Source organism: Uranotaenia lowii, chromosome 2, assembly GCF_029784155.1.
Source record: "Uranotaenia lowii strain MFRU-FL chromosome 2, ASM2978415v1, whole genome shotgun sequence".
NCBI classification, from domain to species: Eukaryota; Metazoa; Arthropoda; class Insecta; order Diptera; family Culicidae; genus Uranotaenia; species Uranotaenia lowii.
In genome coordinates, this window is record NC_073692.1 from 130,253,028 (window position 1) to 130,273,816 (window position 20,789).

At 36.4% G+C, this 20,789-nt stretch overlaps 1 protein-coding gene across 2 annotated transcripts in view; it reads right to left on the reverse strand.

Moving 5' to 3' along the window:
• LOC129750083 (serine-rich adhesin for platelets-like) overlaps window positions 1–20,789 on the reverse strand; it is a 586,616-nt gene that overhangs the window by 369,462 nt on the left and 196,365 nt on the right. For both annotated transcript variants that reach the window (XM_055745295.1, XM_055745293.1), the window contains one exon: window positions 4,970–8,289. In XM_055745295.1, the coding sequence (XP_055601270.1) occupies window positions 4,970–8,289 (3,320 nt within the window). The remainder of the gene's footprint in view (window positions 1–4,969; window positions 8,290–20,789) is intronic.

Sequence of the window (20,789 nt, forward strand, 5' to 3'; positions counted from 1 at the left end):
GGACACTTTCACATCTTTGGAGAATAAAATTCTAATCCAAAGACTTCTTCCTGCAAAGTTTTTAAGCTTTTGATTTTTTATATAGAAAAAGATCCAATGGCAAATGGCAAAATCCGTGCATTCGATTTCAAATTGGTGACCATTAATCAGGGCAATATCCGGGCAAATTTTGTCAAAACTCAGGAATTCCTCAACAAAAATCAAGAAATAAAATGAAGAAAACATTTTTTTTTCATCAACACTCATCGATAGATTTAAAACCGTATTTTAAGCTTCCAAAAAACCTTTCATGATTATTTTTATAAAACTTGCTCAAACAATTTCGTTTTGGGGGTGTTTGTTGTATTTTGTTGTTGATTAATTTGCGAAATACAGTGAATAAATCCGGGCAAAATCGGGGCAAAATCCGGGCATTTTCCAATGAAATCCTGGCAACCGGGCCGGGCCGGACTGTTCTTAAACTACTATTAAATATCCGAGCAAACCCGGATAAAACCGGGCAATCTGGCAACCTTGAACGCAACGAATTGATATGCTAATTTATGTTTTTTTTTAATTGTCACAATGTTTATCAAACTTTCCTGTTTTGGATCACATTCACTTTATGTAGTTTTAAAACAACAATAAGCCGATACGGTTTTTGGAAAAAGTTTCTTTCTTCACGTGATAAATTTTCAATTATTTTTAGCTATAAAAATTTCAGTAAAGCTCTTGAAAAACTTTTGAAGTCCAAATTTTTACTTTTGTGACTTGACTTGAAAGAAGTCTAAAATTAGAAAAAATGAAAAATAAGGTTGCGGATCTCCTTCATCCAAAACTCAAAAACCGAGAAAAAAGTAATTGATACTTATTCCTGCCTTATTGATTCAGCAAAATAACATCTATTTTTATATGAGAAACACAACTGAGCAAGTTTGAAGTCGATAATTAGAGTCTTATAAATAAAACAAAATTGAAAATGTTAATTTGTTTTCATACGATCTTGACAATTTCAATCAAACATTGTTCATTGGGTACTGGAAGATGTTTAAGGTGCGGTTCCCCGCAACCTCGGTCGTAATCGCATTAAGTTTGCCTTTCCCAAATTAAAACGAACAAATAGGAATAAAAATGGTATAAAAAAACTGGCAATAAAAAAATAGTTCTTCGGATCTGATCCGTACGCTCTGTTTATGCTATAATAATTTTGTAAGTTTGTAAAACCTTTGTTTCTGCTTGTGTTGTGTTGTTTCAACAGCGTTAAAAATAAAAACAACAGAATTCCATCAATTATCAAAAAAAAAATGATAATACATTTCATTCAAACATTCAAACAAGACTCTGTTGAAACCTTTTATGTTTTTTTCTCAATATTTTTGGTTTTAAATTTTAAAATTTGTGAAAGCCCGACACCGCTTAGAACGATTTTGATAAAACTTGACCTGTTTTTTGATAAAACATTTATACATCTAATTCCAGTTTTTTTTAAAGGGAAAATGCAGAGATTATTGTGAAGCAATCTTAAGTTTCCTGTAGCTATATTTTTTTTTCTTAAATGTTGTAAAGCGTTTGTTGGATAGCTGAACCGCAATGTGAAATAAAATTTCTGATAAAATATCAGCTAAGCGAGGGATGGCAGCTTCTCATTTTTTTTAACGCCACTATATTTAGTTCCAATTCAAAAACTTGCATCGTAAAGATTTAGCAATAATCAAATCTCACATGAACCTCGCAGTAAGGTTTATTGAGCATAATTTTTTAAGCTGACAGAATAAAATTTGAGTATTTGTACTCATACATATTTGTTAAAAAAAACCCCTCTGTCTGTTTCAATTTCATTAGAATGTAAAATAATGATGCAAAATTTACCGGAAATACCGGTTTTTTATCGTCCAAAAGCCGATATTTCAAGTTTTACTGGTTTCGGTAAAACCGATTAGACCACCCTAGAAATAGCAAATATTGTTGCTGCCAACGTTTATCTAAATGTTTTGGGAGGAAAAATTGGGGGGTTGAATTTTGCACTCTTCGCCTCAAGCCGCTATATCTTTCTTTTTTCTCAACTGATTTTTACTAAATTTATTGTTTTGGAAACCTCGTAATGTACCTACAAAAATGTTTACTAGACAAGACATTATTCAGATACAACATTTTAGTTTTCCGTTATTCAAAGTAAAAAAATACGAAGGAAACATGCTTCCGAAAAAAATCTGTACATTAGCTATGGAATGCTTTAAAAAAAATTCACTTGGTGTCCAAGAAAGTTGGAGTTAGAAGCTATACGTTGCACATAAGGATATATTTTTTCAAATTTTGATTTTGACCACAAAAAATGTAAAAAGTGGAGTAAAATCGAACTTTTCAATCAACGAAACGTCGAAATTATTCTTTTAGTCAATCAGATAAATTTTGAAAATAGTATCGAAAAGTTGACGTTATTTGGCACATTTTTGCATTTTTAGATTGTCAAAATACGAAACAAAGAATTTTTGTTTTTTTTTTCAAATGTAGCTGTTTTTTTTCTAATTTTTGTATGGAAATTTGCTTTGGAAGTTGAGTATATTAACATAATAAATTTATATTCACCAGAAAGTTAATTTTATACCGATTCTAGTCGCGTGATAACATTAGCGCTGCGATACATACAAAAATATTTTCTGGTACAGTGAAATTTTTGGTTGAGCATTTCGTAGCTGATCTACAGTCTTTTTCCGAAGCATGTTTTTCGTTTTTTTTTTCTTAGACTCTAAATGACGTAATCCTGAAGTATTGTAGCTGAAAACTGTCTGACATAAGGTACACCGGGGTAAGTGTGGACAATGGCTATTAAAACAATACTGTGCACGATTTTTTCAAACTTTTTATGCAGAATGTTCAATTTACTTGTAATTTATCCAATAACTGTGAAAAAGATATAATTCAGACAATAACGGATGTTTACAGCAACATTTTTTGAATTTTCTATTCTCAACTACGATGTCGAGTTGATGTGCATCTTTTTCAATTGCAAATTTCTCCTAAGCTAGCTGGCTCTCGACGAAAAACTCTACATTGAAACAATCCTCACATTCCAAACAACCAGTTAGGAAAAGAAACGGCGGTTAAAAATGAAGAAAAAGGAGTTATTGACAAAAAAAACTAAAATTTTGTCTCCAACCCCTACCTGGGGTAAGTGTGGACGGCTTTTAAAAGACTTGATATTTACAATTTTTTTTTCAATTTTCTGTCCTTCATCCTTCATGAATGGGATTATTTAGCTATATTTAGCATTCGTATCATGAAAAGTTGGGTAAACTACTTGTTTGTTCTGTGTTTTTGATAAAAACGGATCTCGTGTGTTGCAACATAAATTACACAAAATAATTATTAAAAGTTGCCTTACTAATAGTATGATGAACTTTTTTCAAAATTTCGGACGGTTCGAGCCATAAAGTAACGTATTCAACCAAGAAAACAATTTTTTTTTGGAATATTTCCTTAGAAATCAAAGGGAAAATCTACCGTCTACACTTACCCCATGAAGCGGGGTAAGTGAAGACACCAGGTAGTCCATAACAATGTACGTGATAACTTTTCTCGCTTTGCTTCTATCGAGCTCATCTCGTTTGTAATCGCGTTTGTTCTGCATCACATTGAACGCAATTTTATGAAAATTGCTCCACTGCTGATTTTTCAATGATTTTTTAAAGTTGAACTATACGAAAACCCGTCCACACTTACCCCGGTGTACCTTACATATTTGAGTTACATTACAAGGATTCCAAAACTATAAATTTTTTAAAAATCCGTTGAGAAACAAGAGAGATATGGCGCTTTTAAGCAAAGAGTATCAAATTGACACCCAATGTCTGATTAGGGAGTTTTTTTCCGGGGCTTTCAGGGTGCGTTCATAAAAAAGTTATGATACAAAATTAAATATTTCAAAATTTCATTGAGGATCCCGGAAACATTATTTTATTCGGATGCACTCGAATAAAGTTACAAGCCGCCAAACTTCCAATAGTATCATATTGACACTCAAGAGCGGATTAGAGTTAACAACAAAATCATTTCACATTTCTCGATAGCCCGATTTTTGGTTTGGACTTCTCTAATGTTTGATTAAATAAATTATCTAAATTCATTTAACATTTCCCGCTAGGATCAATTTAATCCATTGAACCAATTCAAAGCCATCTGTTATGTCTTTTTTTGCTTTTGATTTGCTCGGCAATATTTTACCAACTAATTATTTCGTAACATTGACTCGTCACGCTCTAACGCGTTATGATTTAAGCACACGTTCCCGCGAAATACTTCTAATTTCAAGCAAAAATACTTCCAACAATCGTTATTCCAAACACAACCACTGAATACCAACTTGGAACGCGAATGCGCATATGCCATCGGTTCTCGCTATGGCACTTTTAAGGTATAAGAGCGCGCACTCAGTCGACACCTCTGATGGCTGATGTAGCTAAGTCAGGTTCGGGACAGGTATGGTGGTGGCCAGCCGTAAGGTGGGTAATCATAACAAAAACAAACGCGTTGAAAAGATTTTCGCCTCTCTGATTGCTTTGGCGGCAGCAATCATCTTTTACAAACTAACGCTTTGTGTTGTTAAGGGCTTCGTGTATATCTGCCAATGGAGGAATGCATGATATGTTAATGTATATGCAACCGGTGTGGATTGAGCGCAAAATCGGCGACCACGTGAATGCTCTAGCTGTTGCGACTCTTCCACGCCTCTCGGTCGCGGAGCACCACCCAACTTTAATTCGCATCGTCAGTATTGCTATTGAGATGTTGCCGATGTTCGATTTCAAACTCAATTCATCTCGATCTTGGGGCATCACGCGAAATAATGGTTTGGCTGGCAGTATGATGGTTTACATAACAAACAACTCTAATGGAAAATCGACATCGCCAAATACCTCGGATCGAAATCGAATTACAATACCGCGTGGATCTGACATCAGCTGTTTTTCATAAGCTAGTAGCAGAGACTTACCGCTTCACCGATCCGGAAACTGTCCGCTTTCCGCTGCCCGTGACCGCAACCCCGCTGACACTGCGGCTGCCGATGCTGCTGTTGCATTCCGACGGGGGACTCTTGAGCGAGGCAGGAGAATCGACCCGCCGCACCAGCGAGATCGCCGATTTGCCGCAACTGATCTTCGACTTCACATCACTGAAATTTTTCTTGATAACTGCCTTATTCTCGGCGATTTTACTCATCACTGCATCCCACTTGTTCGGGGTGGCCGATTTTTTGATAAAGCTCAGATTTCCCACACTGCCACCACCCCGAATGCTTGCACTGGAGGGACGCTTGTTTTCTTGATTTTCGCACTCTGGCCCCGCATCCAAGCTCCCGAGGGCACTTCCCTCCACAACCAAAGAAGACGATCGCGAACCCGAACCGACCGAAGAATCCTTGAAAAGACGCGTCTTGATCAATGCCGCGCGCGACGACATGTCATGTTTTTTCAACACCAAATTGGTTTCATTTTTCTGCTGCTTGCGACTGTTGCTGCTGCTGCTGCTGCCGGTGAAGGTGCCGCCACCAGGTGGCTTTTTGCCGCTGCTTCTGCGACTGCTTCCACTACTACTTGCACTACCGACGACCGCGCCAGACAAACTGTCGTTACTAGCGTTAGGGCTTAGTACGCAAACTTCCCGGCCGTCTTCGCTAAGTTTACTCGCGGTACTCACGTCACTCGCGTTTGAGGCGCTTTCAGCTTTATCGGCACTCACCGCGACGACGAACGAAGCGGATTGATTAAGCACCGACGGCGACGCCAACGACGACGACGGCGATTGTAATGCTTGCGGTGAAGGTGTGACAGCGTGTTTGTTGACGTCATCTTCGCGGCGCGATACTTGACAATCATGTTCTACACTGAACGGTCGAACTGAAACGTTCGAAATAACCGATGAGCGCGCTGAAGCATTTTGCGAACAATTAACACCCTCTCCGGTTTCCGGGATCGGTTCAACCTTTTTCTGGCTACAAGCTGTGTTGGCGCTGCTTATCGTATCGGTTGAAAGATCAGGGCTCATATCACTCTCCCCAGCTGGCTGCCGATCGATCCCTTCCTCCTCGTCATGTTCCATCATATCTTCCCGCTCGGAGATTCGGTGGATCAACTCGTCATCGCCGCGGTTCTCCACATCAGTAAAAATGCCGCTGGATTCCATGCAAGAATCATCATTCTGCGGTTGTTGATTAATGAACACGTTTGCCCCCTGTAGCATCGGTCCGTACAGATGCCCATCGATAATTTGAGCCCTTCGATCTCCCCGGTTCATAACGTCATCAGCGTCGCTTTCCGTGAAGAAATCGCTATCGGTCATAGGATCTGGCCTCCGGGGAACCGGTGCTTCTGCGGCTCCCTGAGCGTTTGGCCAAACTCCTTGGGCTTCTGGATTCTTAATTCTTGGTCCATTAGATGGAGACTGATCAGCCCCACGACTTGCCGGTCGAGACATTTCCCCATCGCCCTGATAGCCGGTGTCCAAACTTGTAATGCTCGTTATGCTGGTAATAAAACTGTTTGACACTTTCGAAGTACCTGATTTGGTCATTTGATCGGTCTTGGAATCGGAATCGGTTTGAGATATCTCCTGATACAGGATTGAACCCCCGTTCGAAATCATTTCCGAAGGCAGGCAAATGTCCGACATGTCAGTTTTTACTCCCACCGGATCCAAGGGTAATTCCTCCGGCGAAGGCGTTTGATCGATCCTGCAATGATGCAGCGCATGTTTGTGGGATCCCGTGTTCAATTGCAACTCCAAATTGTTGGTATTGTTGGTGTTGGTTGTGGTCGAGTCCAAAAACTCTTTCATCTGGTCTGGTGTTAAAATTCCCAGACTTTCGTCCATCTCAAACGAACCCTGCTTAGTGAGGCCACTGTAAATAGGTGATTTCAAATTGTTGGATTTCACGACTGCCGACGAAATCGACGAGTCACACAAATCTATCGAGCAATCCAGCGTTGCATCGGTCAAATCTAAGCCAAACGAATATCGATACTTTGATCCCGATCCCGATCGACCGTCAACAGGACGAATAATCACCTCTTCTCTTTCCAGCACCACCGGTTCTTCCAAGCTAAGATCAAATATCTCCTTCTTAGGCTCATTTTCCTCATACAAACTCTCATCATTCAAATCTTCCGCCACCAGAGTGCGTTCTCCGGCGCTACTGTCCAAAAGCAAATCGTTTATATCCTTAGTAACGTTCAGTATATTCTCCTTCGACCCGATCACCCTCGATGGCGAATGCATGGTCGAGCTAAAAACTTGCGTTTTGTTAAGCAGCATCGAAGGATCAGAAAAATGCATCAAATTTGTGGTGGTTTCGTTTAAATTGAACGTCAGTCTCGAAGGCCTAACAATCTGTAACCTATCCGGGCTCCCTCCGTATCCTTCCAGCTCCTGAGTCAAATTTGGAATGCTCTGAGTTACGCTAGCCAATCGATCGTAAACCACCATCGTTGAGCACAGCGCCTTCTTCGCACCGTCTTCCAACATACCTACCGAGTCCAATACGACGTGCGTCCGGTCCAGCACCGGTGAATCGTCGCCCGACTTGTCATTTAAAAATAGCGACGCTCCTCTAGTTCGGTTCAGTGATTCTCGACTACCGCCGAGCTTCAACGACTCCTCCTTCACGAACGTATCGCTGCGTTTGACTTCGTAGGTAACGTTTCCATTGGCACTGAGCGTCACCGTTTCATTACTCGAAGCCGGTTTCATCATCGGCTGTTGCTGTTGCTGCTGCGACTCGGACTCAATAAGGTTGTCCGTACTTCCCGCTCCTGCTACCAAATCCATCGATTCATCCACTAGCATCCGATCGCCATCGTTGAAGTCGATATCCAAGACCTTCGGCGCCGGTTCAACCGCGAACGTATTATCGAGCGGTTGCTGGATCTCGTGCAGATTCTCCGTCGACTCCAACTCAAGCTTCTTGTACAGGTTTAACGCACTGGGAGGTTTGAAATGCGAAGCGGCTGGCGTTGAGGCCGCTAGCACCGGAAACGGACTCGGTTCACCGCTGCATAGTTTATCGCCGGAGTAGGACCGGGCTATCGTCAAGGCAGCCGAACGAGGTGGCCGCAGGAAGCTGTGGGCTGCAGGTGTGGCGAAGGGAGTTGCGATACCGGTAAATCCGGGTGCTGCTGCTGCTGTTGTAGGGGGTTTGCTTGGCCGCACCAGACGGGATTGGAACTGGGACGAGGGCGGCCGAATGGAACCGGGAACTGGGATTCTGCTACTACTGTTGCTGTTGCCAATTCGTGGTATTCGAGATTGTGAGGGGTCCTGCGGGGGAAGAGAAGAAAAATTTGTGAATTTTTTTGTAACTTTGTAAATTAAAAAATATATGATTTTTTGTTGAGTGTATGTATAGCATGAAAATATTGGAACATAATTAGATACATGATTAATTATAATCGAAATAATTTTAGAGGTCATTCAAGAACTTAAGCGACCTTAATCCAAATCCGTCTCAGAGGTTTTTTTCAGGTTTGTACATAATTTACAGCATTATAAACCTCGTAATGTAACTCTAAGATTTTTTTCATTATTTTTTGCTTTAGTCAAAATCTAAAAAAAAATCGAAAAACCTGCAGAGGTAAAAATGTTCAAGCACGGATCAACTATTTCGAAGTGGTAGGATCGGACAGGATTGCATCTACCGCAATACAACCCAAGTAACATTTTAAGTTTTATAGCTGGCTACTAGACAAAGTTTTAGTTTCATAAGAGGCTTAAAGAGTCTAACAAAACAATCGGTGTTACTTGGGAATAGTTGGTCATGCATGATTCGTACTTCAAAATAGTTGATCCGTGTTAGAACTAAATTTAAGTATGTGATGAAAATGCTTCTAAACAGTCTCTATTCGCTCATTTTAACACCTGTCACTTACTAACAATCTACTTCTATTAATCTTTGATTCTTCAAATCGAAAAATGTTCTTAGTAATAGAACATAATAGTGCTATGATCAATTAAAATCCAGGCAGTTTCAAACGTGTGCACTTTAAAAACTATTCATTTGATCGAAAAACTTTCTTTGACTTTTTTAAAATGATATTGAATATAAAAAAATGCTCCTTGCTTTATCATAAAATTTATTTTTTTTATCTTTGCACACTTTTTCAGTCGTGTATTGATCAATAATTTTTATCTCAGAAGCAGAACCTTTGCCAAATCACGATATTTTACACAAAATCACCTTGAAAAATCAATTGGAACATGATTGGAACCTTTTTTTTTCTCGAAAAAATTGATCTCTTGAATTCGGTTTTAACATAAATTTCTTCGTCCATCAGAACACATCTGTCATATTGCGTAAATACCGGTAGCACAGATTGCGATCCAACTGCTCACTATTAGTTATTTGCTGGGTGTCTAAATACTAGTCAGACAACAATTTTTGCCTGCCGAAGACGGATTTACCGCATAATTTAGGAGTCTGCATTCAGTTACTCGCAATAATCATAGTCTTTTTAACCCATATTTGAGATCGAGGGTCCCACTCCGATGCTTGGTTAGAACTTCGTGAGCATCCTTAAGAGGTTCCTTATACTTTTTATCTATTTGAGCCAAAAAAAAATCTGAAAAAAATCAACAGTTCATGAATTTTCAAGTCAACAAAGAAGAGTTTCCGAGGTGATTGTGCAAAACTATTTTTAACATGTCTTTTTGCATCGTAACTTAAAAATCGAAAAAAATAGACAAAATAGTCCTTTTCATGATCAACACAACGCTGCCAAAACTTTGTATACCGAACTATAGGAATGTTGCTATCATCGAAATGAAAAGCCCGGATTCTAAATGATAATAGCCATATTCAACGATATAGCCGTAAAAATTTAGTTTATCTCAAGTTGTCCAAGTTTACTTAGTCTGTGAAGCCTCAATCGGCTAAAACGGTGTATGTTTGCTAAAAACAAGCTGCCTACCGGAAAAATAAACAGAAAACGGTGGTCAAATCGTGCGCAAAATATATGCACCGCTGGCGGGCGGGGAGATATTTTGATAAATTTCACAACGGACAGCAAAACAAACTTTTTAGCGGCCACCTAGCTAGTTTCCAGGCTGAAAATTTTCATTCACACGTATCGTTTGGATGGTCCGAGGATAAACGATAAACGAGAAGACAAAATTGAATACTTTTAATCTCAAAAGCTAGAAGTGGCTGACGGCCCGTGGAGCAAGGTTGCCGAAATCACAGAAAAATCAATAATCTTACAGAATTTTGAACAATTTTGCATCACAGAATCTGTGTCACAGAACACAGAATTTTAAATAATATTTTTTCATGTCTATAAAAATTTTGGACTTCTTACTTTAGATTGGAAAAAATATGATAGAATGATAATGTTGATTAATTTCTCTGAAGCTAAATGTAAAAAACACCCAATTTGTCATGATTAATAATTGAAAATCATGGAAATAGTATCACAGAAAACCATTCCAGAATTTTTGGGTAAAAGCAGAATATATTTTTGCAAAAACAACGAATTTTTTTTTGGCACTTTGCCGTGGAGGCTGCAAATTAATCAGTGCTACATCACGATTGACACAATGAGTGGCTAAATACACAAAAAGACTGCCTCCAAATTCATCCGTTTTCCGTTGCATAGTATTTCCGAAGCCCCACAAAGTTGAAACTCTTTTTTATTGGATCTAGAATCATGTCGTTACGCGAAAACTTTGGAGGATCAAATGTCAAATATGTTTTTTTTGTTCGACCGAACTACAAATTTTGAATTATTTTGAAGGCTTGATTTGGAAAATGGTTGATTCATAGTATGCATTACGTAGCGCCCAAAATAAAGTTAAGTAAAAATTTTCATAAATCATTCTTCAGAGCGTCACAAAAATTTGCACATGTAAACATTACAGTACAAAGCAGCTTCACTAAAAATTTCATCAATTTCCATCCATGCATTCAAAAGTTAATCACAAAACAAAGTGTTGCATTTTTTTGAATACACTTGTTTGCAATAAAAAGTCTTAAGAATTGAGGTGAAAATTACGATCTTTAGTTTTTAACACTTGTGGTAGAGACGTTCTACACGAATAGTAGAATACCTGTGTTTAAAAAATTTAAAATAAATTGTATACGTACAGCTATGTATGAAAGTAGTATCTTCCAGGTTCTACCTTGTCGTGATTTTTCGATTCTTATGAATCTAAGCTCAGAAATTCAGTCAGACATGTCTACCACTTACAAGAATTGATCAACGAATGACATTGTTTTGTTTATTTTGCTACTGTTGCCAAAATAACGAACGTTGCCATGGTAATTTTTTTTTATTTATCTTCAATGATGCCGAATACAACTTTTATTTTAATTTATTTTTATTAAATTTGAATTATTTTAAGCATATCCTTCATCGCATCTCTAAATTCCTTCTAACCTCTTTTCTCAATAGAAACTTATTTGGTATCGGCTTTTGCTCTTTCCTCTAGAAAAAAAAATTATTTACCAACAATCATTTTTATTAGATATTCCACGTTTTTTCTCTGTGCTACTTATTTTATTTTATTTCTGCATAGCCTTCAACTAATCTCTAAATTTCTTTCCATCTCTATTCTAAATAAAATCTTTTGTTTACTGACTTTTGTTTTTCTCTAATACAAAACTTTATTTTTCAAATATCCTTCATCTCAATTCTACATTCCATTCTCAGCAAAACCTTTTCAAATCTTTATTATATATTTATTTTCTGCGTATTCTTCATCCAATATGAAAATATTCTTAGCAAAAGCCTTCCCAATCTGTGCTTTTCCTGTCGCTCTGTCTGTGTTTATCAGAGCCAGAACAGTTAGAAAGTATTCTAAGAAACAGTCTTCCCAACCAGAAGACCAAATCAAAACAGAAAATCAGCAGAAGTTGCTTTAAAATTCAGCGCTTCCTTAGCCAATTTCGTCTTTTTTTTTACTGGAAGGCCAAATCAAATTAAACAATCAAATCTCAACTCTGAGATTAACTCAGACACGTCTTTAACTCACAAGAATTGATTGATGACTGACTTTGTTTTGTTTGTTTGCCTAAAGTGTTGCCATATCAACAAACGTTGGAAAAGAATTTTTTTTTTATTTATCTTCAGTGTTGCCGAATACAACTGTTATTTTATTTTATTATTACTACATAAATCTCGCGTGAGCTTTCATTAACGTCGTATGGAACAAAATGTAAACAAAGAGTTTTATTACGAAAAAAATATAAAAACTGACATAAACCAGTCGCAACTTCTTTCCATTTAAAATATTTGTAGTCTGGACAACATATTATATATGTGAAATAAAAAGTCTAAAGTTGTTTTGATAACTTTTGCAGTAGTTTTCTGTGAATTCTTAAGATGTTTCATAGGACGTAATGAAGGCTCACGCGAGAAATTGGATTTACTTTCTGCATATCCTTCATCTTATCTCTACACACTTGGTAAGACTTTTTAATTCACACAAATGTTTTGAACTTCTTTAACCCTTCAAAGCTGTTCGAAAAATATTCGCTGGATTGATGATGATTTCGACTGTCTACACCCAGGCATAATTCGTTTTCATACAAATTGAAAATACTCCGAAAAACTGAGGTAGAGTTGTTCTTTTGCATAAATAATGTAACATTTCAAACAACGGCAAGCATGTTTAAGCAATCAAAACTCTTGTTTTCAATCCACGTGTCAATGTGTCCTTTTAGCTGGTTTCAACCACTATCAAAAGCAGAAGGGAGGATTCCGTTAATTTGTCACTGCTTTGCAGAATGAACTGTGAATCACACAAAATCTTGAAGGGGATAAAGTAAATGTAATGAGCAAATGAGGCAAAAGTACATGAATGATATACAGGATCTACATAGGTAAATCTCAACGGTGTTTCCCTTCTTTTTTGGCTTTCTCACAGAAAGGCATAAAGAACGGTCAGTTGCGGCTATCATTAATTAAGGGTCCAAGATCCCACTTTATATATACCAATCGACTCAGCTCGACGAGTAACGAAGATGTCCGTGGATTTGTATGTCCCGTCGAAACGTTCTTACCACCCTTTCTGATATTCTGGGTTTTACGATTTTTATGAATTTAGTTTCAAAAAATTGGTTTTTTTCCTGTAGGTCATATCTCAAACCAAAAAAAAACAAAATTGTTGAAAATTGATTTATTCCATAGTAAATATCATGCTTATGTTGACTCCAAAAAAGGTAGCCATTTTCTCAGCAGCAGTAGCCAGCAATCGCTAAATTAATTACGGGGGCGATCAAAAATTTGATGAAAGTTCATCAACCAGCCGAGAATATTTAGATCCCACGCCATCTATCATGAGAGTTCAGGCGGCTAACCCCTTGACCACTAGTGAGCGTCGAGAAATGTAGCTGTTAAACTTAAACAGTTTAAAATATTTTGATAGTAAATGAACTCGTTGAATATCAGTTCGCTTATCCTCCAAAAAACGTACAGGCTATCTTTTTTTATATTGAGTTTAGTAATTTTTGCTTTCGACTTTCTTTAATCATTATCTTTTTTATAGATTAACTAGCAGACCCGGTAAACTTCGTCTTACCGTCTTGGCGTCCATTTTCCATTGATTCTTTGCTGTTTAACTTTTTAAAAACATCAAATTTTAAGTTGTATTGTATATCATCTTGCTTTCGTGACATTTAGTAGTTTTAGTTACATTTCCCTCCTATCCGTTTACTGAATATTGCCGAATGGTATCAGGTATCCGCTTCCCGTTGAAAATTCTTTTTTTTCAGCACTCAACATAACCATCAAACTGGGCTAGCCTCGTGCAAAAAAAATCCACTTTTTGTACCTTGTTGATAATATCTTTGTTTTATTTATTGAATACCATTTAGTTGATTTATTTACTCTAGTTTGCTCGAGTTCACTTTAAGGTTCTTTAAGGTTCAAATCGGATCAAAAGTTTCTCATCAATTGTAAATTTATTGCATATGAAACTTTATGGAAATAGAATTTTGAGTATCGGGACAATTTTTGAAATATTTACCCAATATTCTACCTAATGTAGCACTTTCAGCTCCTGATTAGCTTTGGGTGGTATATTTGTTAGAACTGAAGAAATAAAAAACATAAGAGAAGATTTTTCAAATAATGATTTTCAAGATGCTTTTTTTCACCATCCTCGCCCTTCGAAGAAGTTAGAATTAAAATCCATATTTTCACCAAAATCATGTCCACTAAAAGGTTTGATGTTTTTAAATATTTATTAAGGAAAAATTGATATTAATTTCCTTTGAACTTCAACCAAATTAATCAAGCAAGGAAAAACATATGTTTAGATTTTTTATCATTCAACCAAAAAAATTTTTTTTCTTTTTTATTATTAGGACATATGTACCAATTTAAGCCATTGGTTATTGAGATTCTATCTGAAGCATTGGGGTGTTCTGAGTTCAAAATTACCTGAGTAGTGTTGGAGGTTATCTGCGATTAAATTTAAGATTATGTGATATTTTCAAGATTCAATAACATTATAAGCAGATTAAAAAAAAAAGATCGAAAAGAATAAATTTGTTACGGCTACGATGATTTCATGAGTGCATTCTATTTTCTGGAAATTTTCAGGTAAACAAACCTCAAAACCTTAAAAAAAATTAATGTGTCTTTTTTTATTGTAATTGTACTTTTTAATAAAGAAACACCGGGGCAAGTGCAAACGGATACCATCGTGTGAAATGACGGGAGTGAATATTATTTTCACAACATTCAGGTCATAATAAAAACTTATCTAAAAAATTTTGTTCTACTATAAAAAACGCTTCTGGAATATCACTTGTGCCTTAAAGTAAAATTTCCATCTGAGCACCGCTATAATTTATCTGTTATTATCTCAGGAATGATTTAGCGAGAAAAGCTGTAATTATAAATGAAGAATAAATAAAAACTCCCTTTCGTTTTAATTGTTTGCCAAATAAGACGTGCTATTTTCCTCCGAAAATGGTTGACCTAACTTTTCATTAAAAAACGCGGACCGAAATTCTCTTCTATGTAGCCAACATATTTAAAACAAAAAACATGTAAGCGAGCAGTGAACCTGTAAACAGTTATTCGGTGAATGATTCAAAAAAAAAAATTTAGTTTATTTAGTCAGCTAGTTTAAAGGACAGTTCATGTGTCTGTCCATTTTCATTGGATTTTGTTGTTGTATTAACAATTTAAAGGCGTTTGATTCATCTCCAGTTAAGTTCCTTTGAAACATGTTCAAAAAATGTTTTCGATCTGTTTCTGTCGAAAACATCTTATTCATTTTTCTGTTATCGATATAAATCAAAACTTGCCTTCTAGGCGTATTGGATTATACAATTGTATGTAAAGCTTCCCACTTTCTTTTTTCAAACAACCGTTAAAAGGTCATACCATTATTTCATATGCGTCAGTTCTAAATTCAAAATTTTTCAGACAATAATTGCTGCTTTAATAAACACAAAATCAAAATAGTTTTAATTTTTAAAATCGTTTGAATGGTTTTGATTTTACGGCAAAATATTAATCTGGGTCACATCTGGGCGTCATTCATTACTACATATTATGTGCTGTACAAATGATCTAGGAATCAAGAAAAAAACACATCTAGGCTTCATGTGGTCACCACATGCATCGAAATTATGCTTGGTTGAGAAATGCGCGCCCAAATATTCCCACTAAACAGTATGCTATGCCGCAGTTACTAACCTCCTACGACGTTTGCTTGCGACGCCTGGACCATAGAGACGAAAAACAAACTGCCCGCCCGGCGCCCAAAGTAAAGAAAATCTCGAAAAAATTGAAGGCCATGACTTTAATTTGATTCAATTTATTACAAATTTAATGATAACGGACAGTTGATGCGACTTTTTGCTGTTTTTATTCGATATAAACCGATTCGCATGCCCACAGAATATTCTAAAAATAATTTCATTTGAATCGGTTGGGTCATTTCGGAGGAGTAGTACTACAAACACCGTTACAAGAGAATTTTATATAATAGATCATATATAAATCAGAAATAAGGAATCCATTATTGTGACATGTGTTTCCAAAGATAATTTACACTCTGTAAGAAAGCCTCCAATCCACTGTTAAGTGTATTAAATCGGGTTTTTAAAATACATCTTCGGATATTTTTGTTTCTAAAAACACCTGCTCGCGCGAAAAGTTGCTCAAACACGATCAGAATTGGATTTCGTAAACCTGGAGAAATTGTCACCTTGTTTTTTTGTTTTGTCTAGGATTTTAACGCTCTCGCGTTATTCATCCCCTCAAACTGTTCAACAATATATAGGACTTGTATCAGAAACGAACACAGAGGCTGCTGCAGAATGCAAAGATTGATATAAAATAATTTTCCTCTTGACTTCATGCAGAAATGTGGAATTTTGAATAGTCGACTTTTACCCCACATCATTCTTATGCCCCATAGGTGGAATTTTCGCTATTGCTATCCGATCCGTCATCCGATTATCTTCTTTTTTTTTAAAGAGATAAAAGTCTAAAGGAATCAAATGCTGTTCTTGATTTTTTTTTGGAAAAACAACTCTTTTTTTAAAAAATACGATACCACTAAGGTCATACTTTTACCACAGCTTTCATCACATCCAACTATATTTGTTAAAATAAAACTAAACATATGTATGAATGTCCGTATACTAGCTTTATGTGTTAGCATTCGATATAATATTAGTGCAAATGACTTTTCTTTCAATGACCAGTTGGAACCGTGTTCGAATTTTGATAGCTCAGTAAGCTTTCAGCATGAATATTAGAAATTTAGTGTTTGAGAAATTCTGGATAAATACTGAACCCTCTGATGAATCCTGAATAAAGTATGTTAAGCTGTTATCTTCTAAAAGACATTTTTAAGGCTTTCAAGTTTCAAAGTTATGAGCTTCAACTGCTCGAACTAATCACTGGGCTCGTTGATAGATTAATTTGATCCAGGTTCATTTTCAAGGCGATTCCCAAAATTTTAAATAAACTTGTTAACTCATTACAACAGGCCCATGGTGTTATATTCCGAAATCACCTGCCGTAAACATCCTCATTAGCATCTCTCTGCGTTGGTGGATGGAAGTTTCAATCGAACTGCGATGTTTCAAATTTCATTCACGCTGAGATAATTTCCATCACACCTCCGAAGTTTCGTCTGCCTGTCTACCTCGACACCACGTGCGGGGAGAGATAAAACTAAACGAAAACTCAAAATCAAGGCTACACCTATGTATATCTAGAGAGTCGTATGTTTCCACCTTTGAAAGATAATCAAATTAACACCGGAGCACGTTAGCGCATTGATGATGGGCCGCGAAGGGCGGAACACCGAATTAGTGAACTTGGTGGATATGGTTTGTACGAATTAATTCAACCATCCTGAGTCTGCCTAAATTTATCGCCGCTCTTGAACTCGAATCGAAAAAAAAGAAAACAATAACAACCAACGTGGTGAAGATGGAGAAAGAAAAAGAAAACAAACAACCCATCAGGTAGTTGTTGTAGCATTGAACCCAACACCGATATGGCGTAGGAATTCGACAACACGGCTTACCGAAAGGTTATTAATTTATGCAGCTGAGAGCTTCAATTTATAAATGTTTTTCCAGCAATAAAAATGTCTGACAAACCACCGACTGGCACCCCTTTTTTCACCCGCACCAGACATTATCAAAGTTTTTCGTTTAATTGATTTTGAAATTATGCAAAACACTTTCAAGCTTCCAGCGACTCCCGGTAGGTACCACAAAAGTCCTCCATCCTCGAAAATGGTCCTGCTGGGTTTAAAATATACACCCAGGAAAATTAGGATTTCCCGGGAGCTGCCAGGAATAAGCACCAGCTGCCAGCTGAAAAAAGGGCAGTGAGTATTTTAAAGCCAGCCAATTTAAAATCGGAATGCAATATATTTGCCAGCCAAGCGAGCCACAAATTGGTGATCTGGCTCCGGGTTTCGGTGTAATTAATTTGTTTGCTCAATATGGTTCCATAATTTATGAGATGGCACCATGATATGGGACGGATATGGCTACGGATGTTGGATCTACACCGACTGGCGGAATATTTAACTGATTAAATTTTGCTACCTGACATGGATCTGTGCGGACTGATTATCTGATTTATCGATGGACATGGGACTTGTTAAATGAATTAGAGCCATTTTTTTTTTCTTATTTTGGACTGGGTGGCAACTTTTTCTATTTTGATGGATTATTTAATGAGACAAATAAATGGTCGGTCACATCTTTTTTACCTTGTGCTACAGTATACTGTTGCACCACGAATATTGATTGAATAGAATTAAATTTCAAAATTGAATCAGAAACCATTGTTTATTATTTCAACCAGGATGAACCACAAAATACGTCTTTAAACTGATAGTATAAAGGGTGTTTGGATCAAAACGATGATCAAACTTAATTCCGTGCAAATCGATTATTTGTTAAGTAATAAAATCAAAGTACCTATATTTGTTTTGAAGTTCAATATATGAAAATCTATTTCCTAATAGGCAATTGGAAAATATACACCCAAGCAACCAAAATTCCCTTAAAAAGGTTTCATAGAAGCTTAATCAGCTCTCGTTTCTGTCTGAAGAGAATGCTAGTCAGCCCAACATTTAGGTTCTTAAAGCTACTTCCAAGTTCGTTTAGGTGGTTGTAGAGAATGCTATTCAGCTTCCAAGAGAATATAAAAAAACTTCTATGCGTCGGAAAAAATCCATTTGACAGACTGCTCTGACAACCAGATGACAGATTGCTCATTGATTTTCATTATATTGTTTTGATTAGAAAAGCTACTTATGTCTAGAGAATTGAACCGCTGCTCTTTAGGTTGCAATGAAATTCACCAGCCTCTTGACCATTCAAGCAAAGTTTATTGTCACTGAAATAATTAGTATTTAAACTTAATGTCATTTGAGATGATTGAATGGGTTGGTCAATAGATTGTACCTTATTTTGTTCAAAGGACTTTCAGTACATTTAATAAAAATAAAAACAAAAATTCTCATAATAAAAAATTTATTCGAATATCTTCACATTGATAAAAAAAAATCGAAAAGTTCTTTAATTCCATTCGTAAGCATCAGTGCTGATATAAACAAAACCAACACCATGACAAAAAATTGGCAGACATTTTTGACATGTCGCTTTGAATTCTCATAAAGGTTCTTTGCAACATCTTGAAGTATCTTAACGGTGCGTTAGAAAGTGTAAAGCGAACGTTATCGACCTTCTTGCATTAAAAGCGCTTAGAAGATCCGTTATCGATAATTTAACACTTCAAAGGGCGATGGAAAGTCTTGAGTAACTTTTACGAGACAAGAGTCACCTAAAGCTCCCGTTATACATTTTTTCAGCCAAATGTGAACTTCGGAGTTCCATCTTTAAGTAAAAACGCAACTTTTGGTTTCTTGGGCATTCAGTAAAAAACATGTTTCCTGATACGAGCATTGGTTATTTTGAACCCGTTTTTCATAATGCTCTGTTCAAAACTTATGATTGTATAACGTATTTTTATTGAAAACCTCTTTGAGGAGACCTTTAGGTGATTTGTGATGTGATTTAAGGATGTTATTTGAGATACTCAATTTGACGTGGATTTTAAGAAAAATTTTACAACAACCTTGAAGTTTGAACCGATTTGGTTGGTTGGGATTGTTATACAGACCGGACTAGGTTATCTCTAGAGACGTGAGACGTGACACATCAGACGTAAGACGTAAGACGTAAAACGTAAGACGTAAGACGTAAGACGTAAGACGTAAGACGTAAGACGTAAGACGTAAGACGTAAGACGTAAGACGTAAGACGTAAGACGTTAGATGTTAAACGTCAGACGTTAGACGTCAGACGTCAGACGCTAGACGTCAGACGTTAGACGTCAGACGTTAGACGCTAGATGTTAGACGTTAGACGTTAGACAGAGTACGCGAACGCGCATATAAAAAAAAAAGAGTACGAACGTTCGTCGTAGCGCCATTGTGACAATCGACGTTAAAAATGCTAACATAGGGTTGCCATCCGTCCCGCAAAAGCGGGACATGTCCCGCTTTTTTGTTGAATGTCCCGCCGTCCCGCTTTTTCCTCGAAATGTCCCGCTTTTTTTTATTGGAAAACTTTTACAAAGTTTACTGACTTAAACTGAAAAAAATCAAACTTTAATCTCAATTTGAATTCATTGATTCAACATAGAAAATCCTTCAAATATGTCTTTCAGTCATAGAAACTTCATTAAACGAGCTGAAATGTTTTTTACTTAAAATCACTTGAACATTTTCAAATAAGAAGATCTTAAGAAGCGATCTTTATTCCTACTTTTATCCCTATGGAAATTTTGTCATTTTATAAAATAATTGCTTTATATCTCATTTGAATGTTGATCAATCATATTCACTTTTGTATGAGAATTTATCATTTAAAAAAAATTATTGATCAAAATAGCAATTTTTCAAAAAAGAGCTCATTTAAAAGGCTTATAATTCATATATCACTTCAAAAACCTTCATGAAACTTTCACAGTTTTCCTTAACAAAATTTTGCCCAAATTCATTTTCACGAAGTTATTGTTGTTTTTTCGCTGAGTAACTAAGGACATTTCACATAAAATAAGTATTGTTTCAGGCTATTAAACCTGCGATTTCTATTTTTTTTTTAAATTTGAAATCCAAATTTTCCCACTGTGCAATGCTTTGTGAAGATCTTTGGTATGAAGAAAATATTGTTTAAAATGCTTCCAAATAATTACAGATCTAAATTTTTTCGCCTAAATCTTAATTAAATTGCCTTATACACCGCATTTTTTGACTCAATTGTTCAA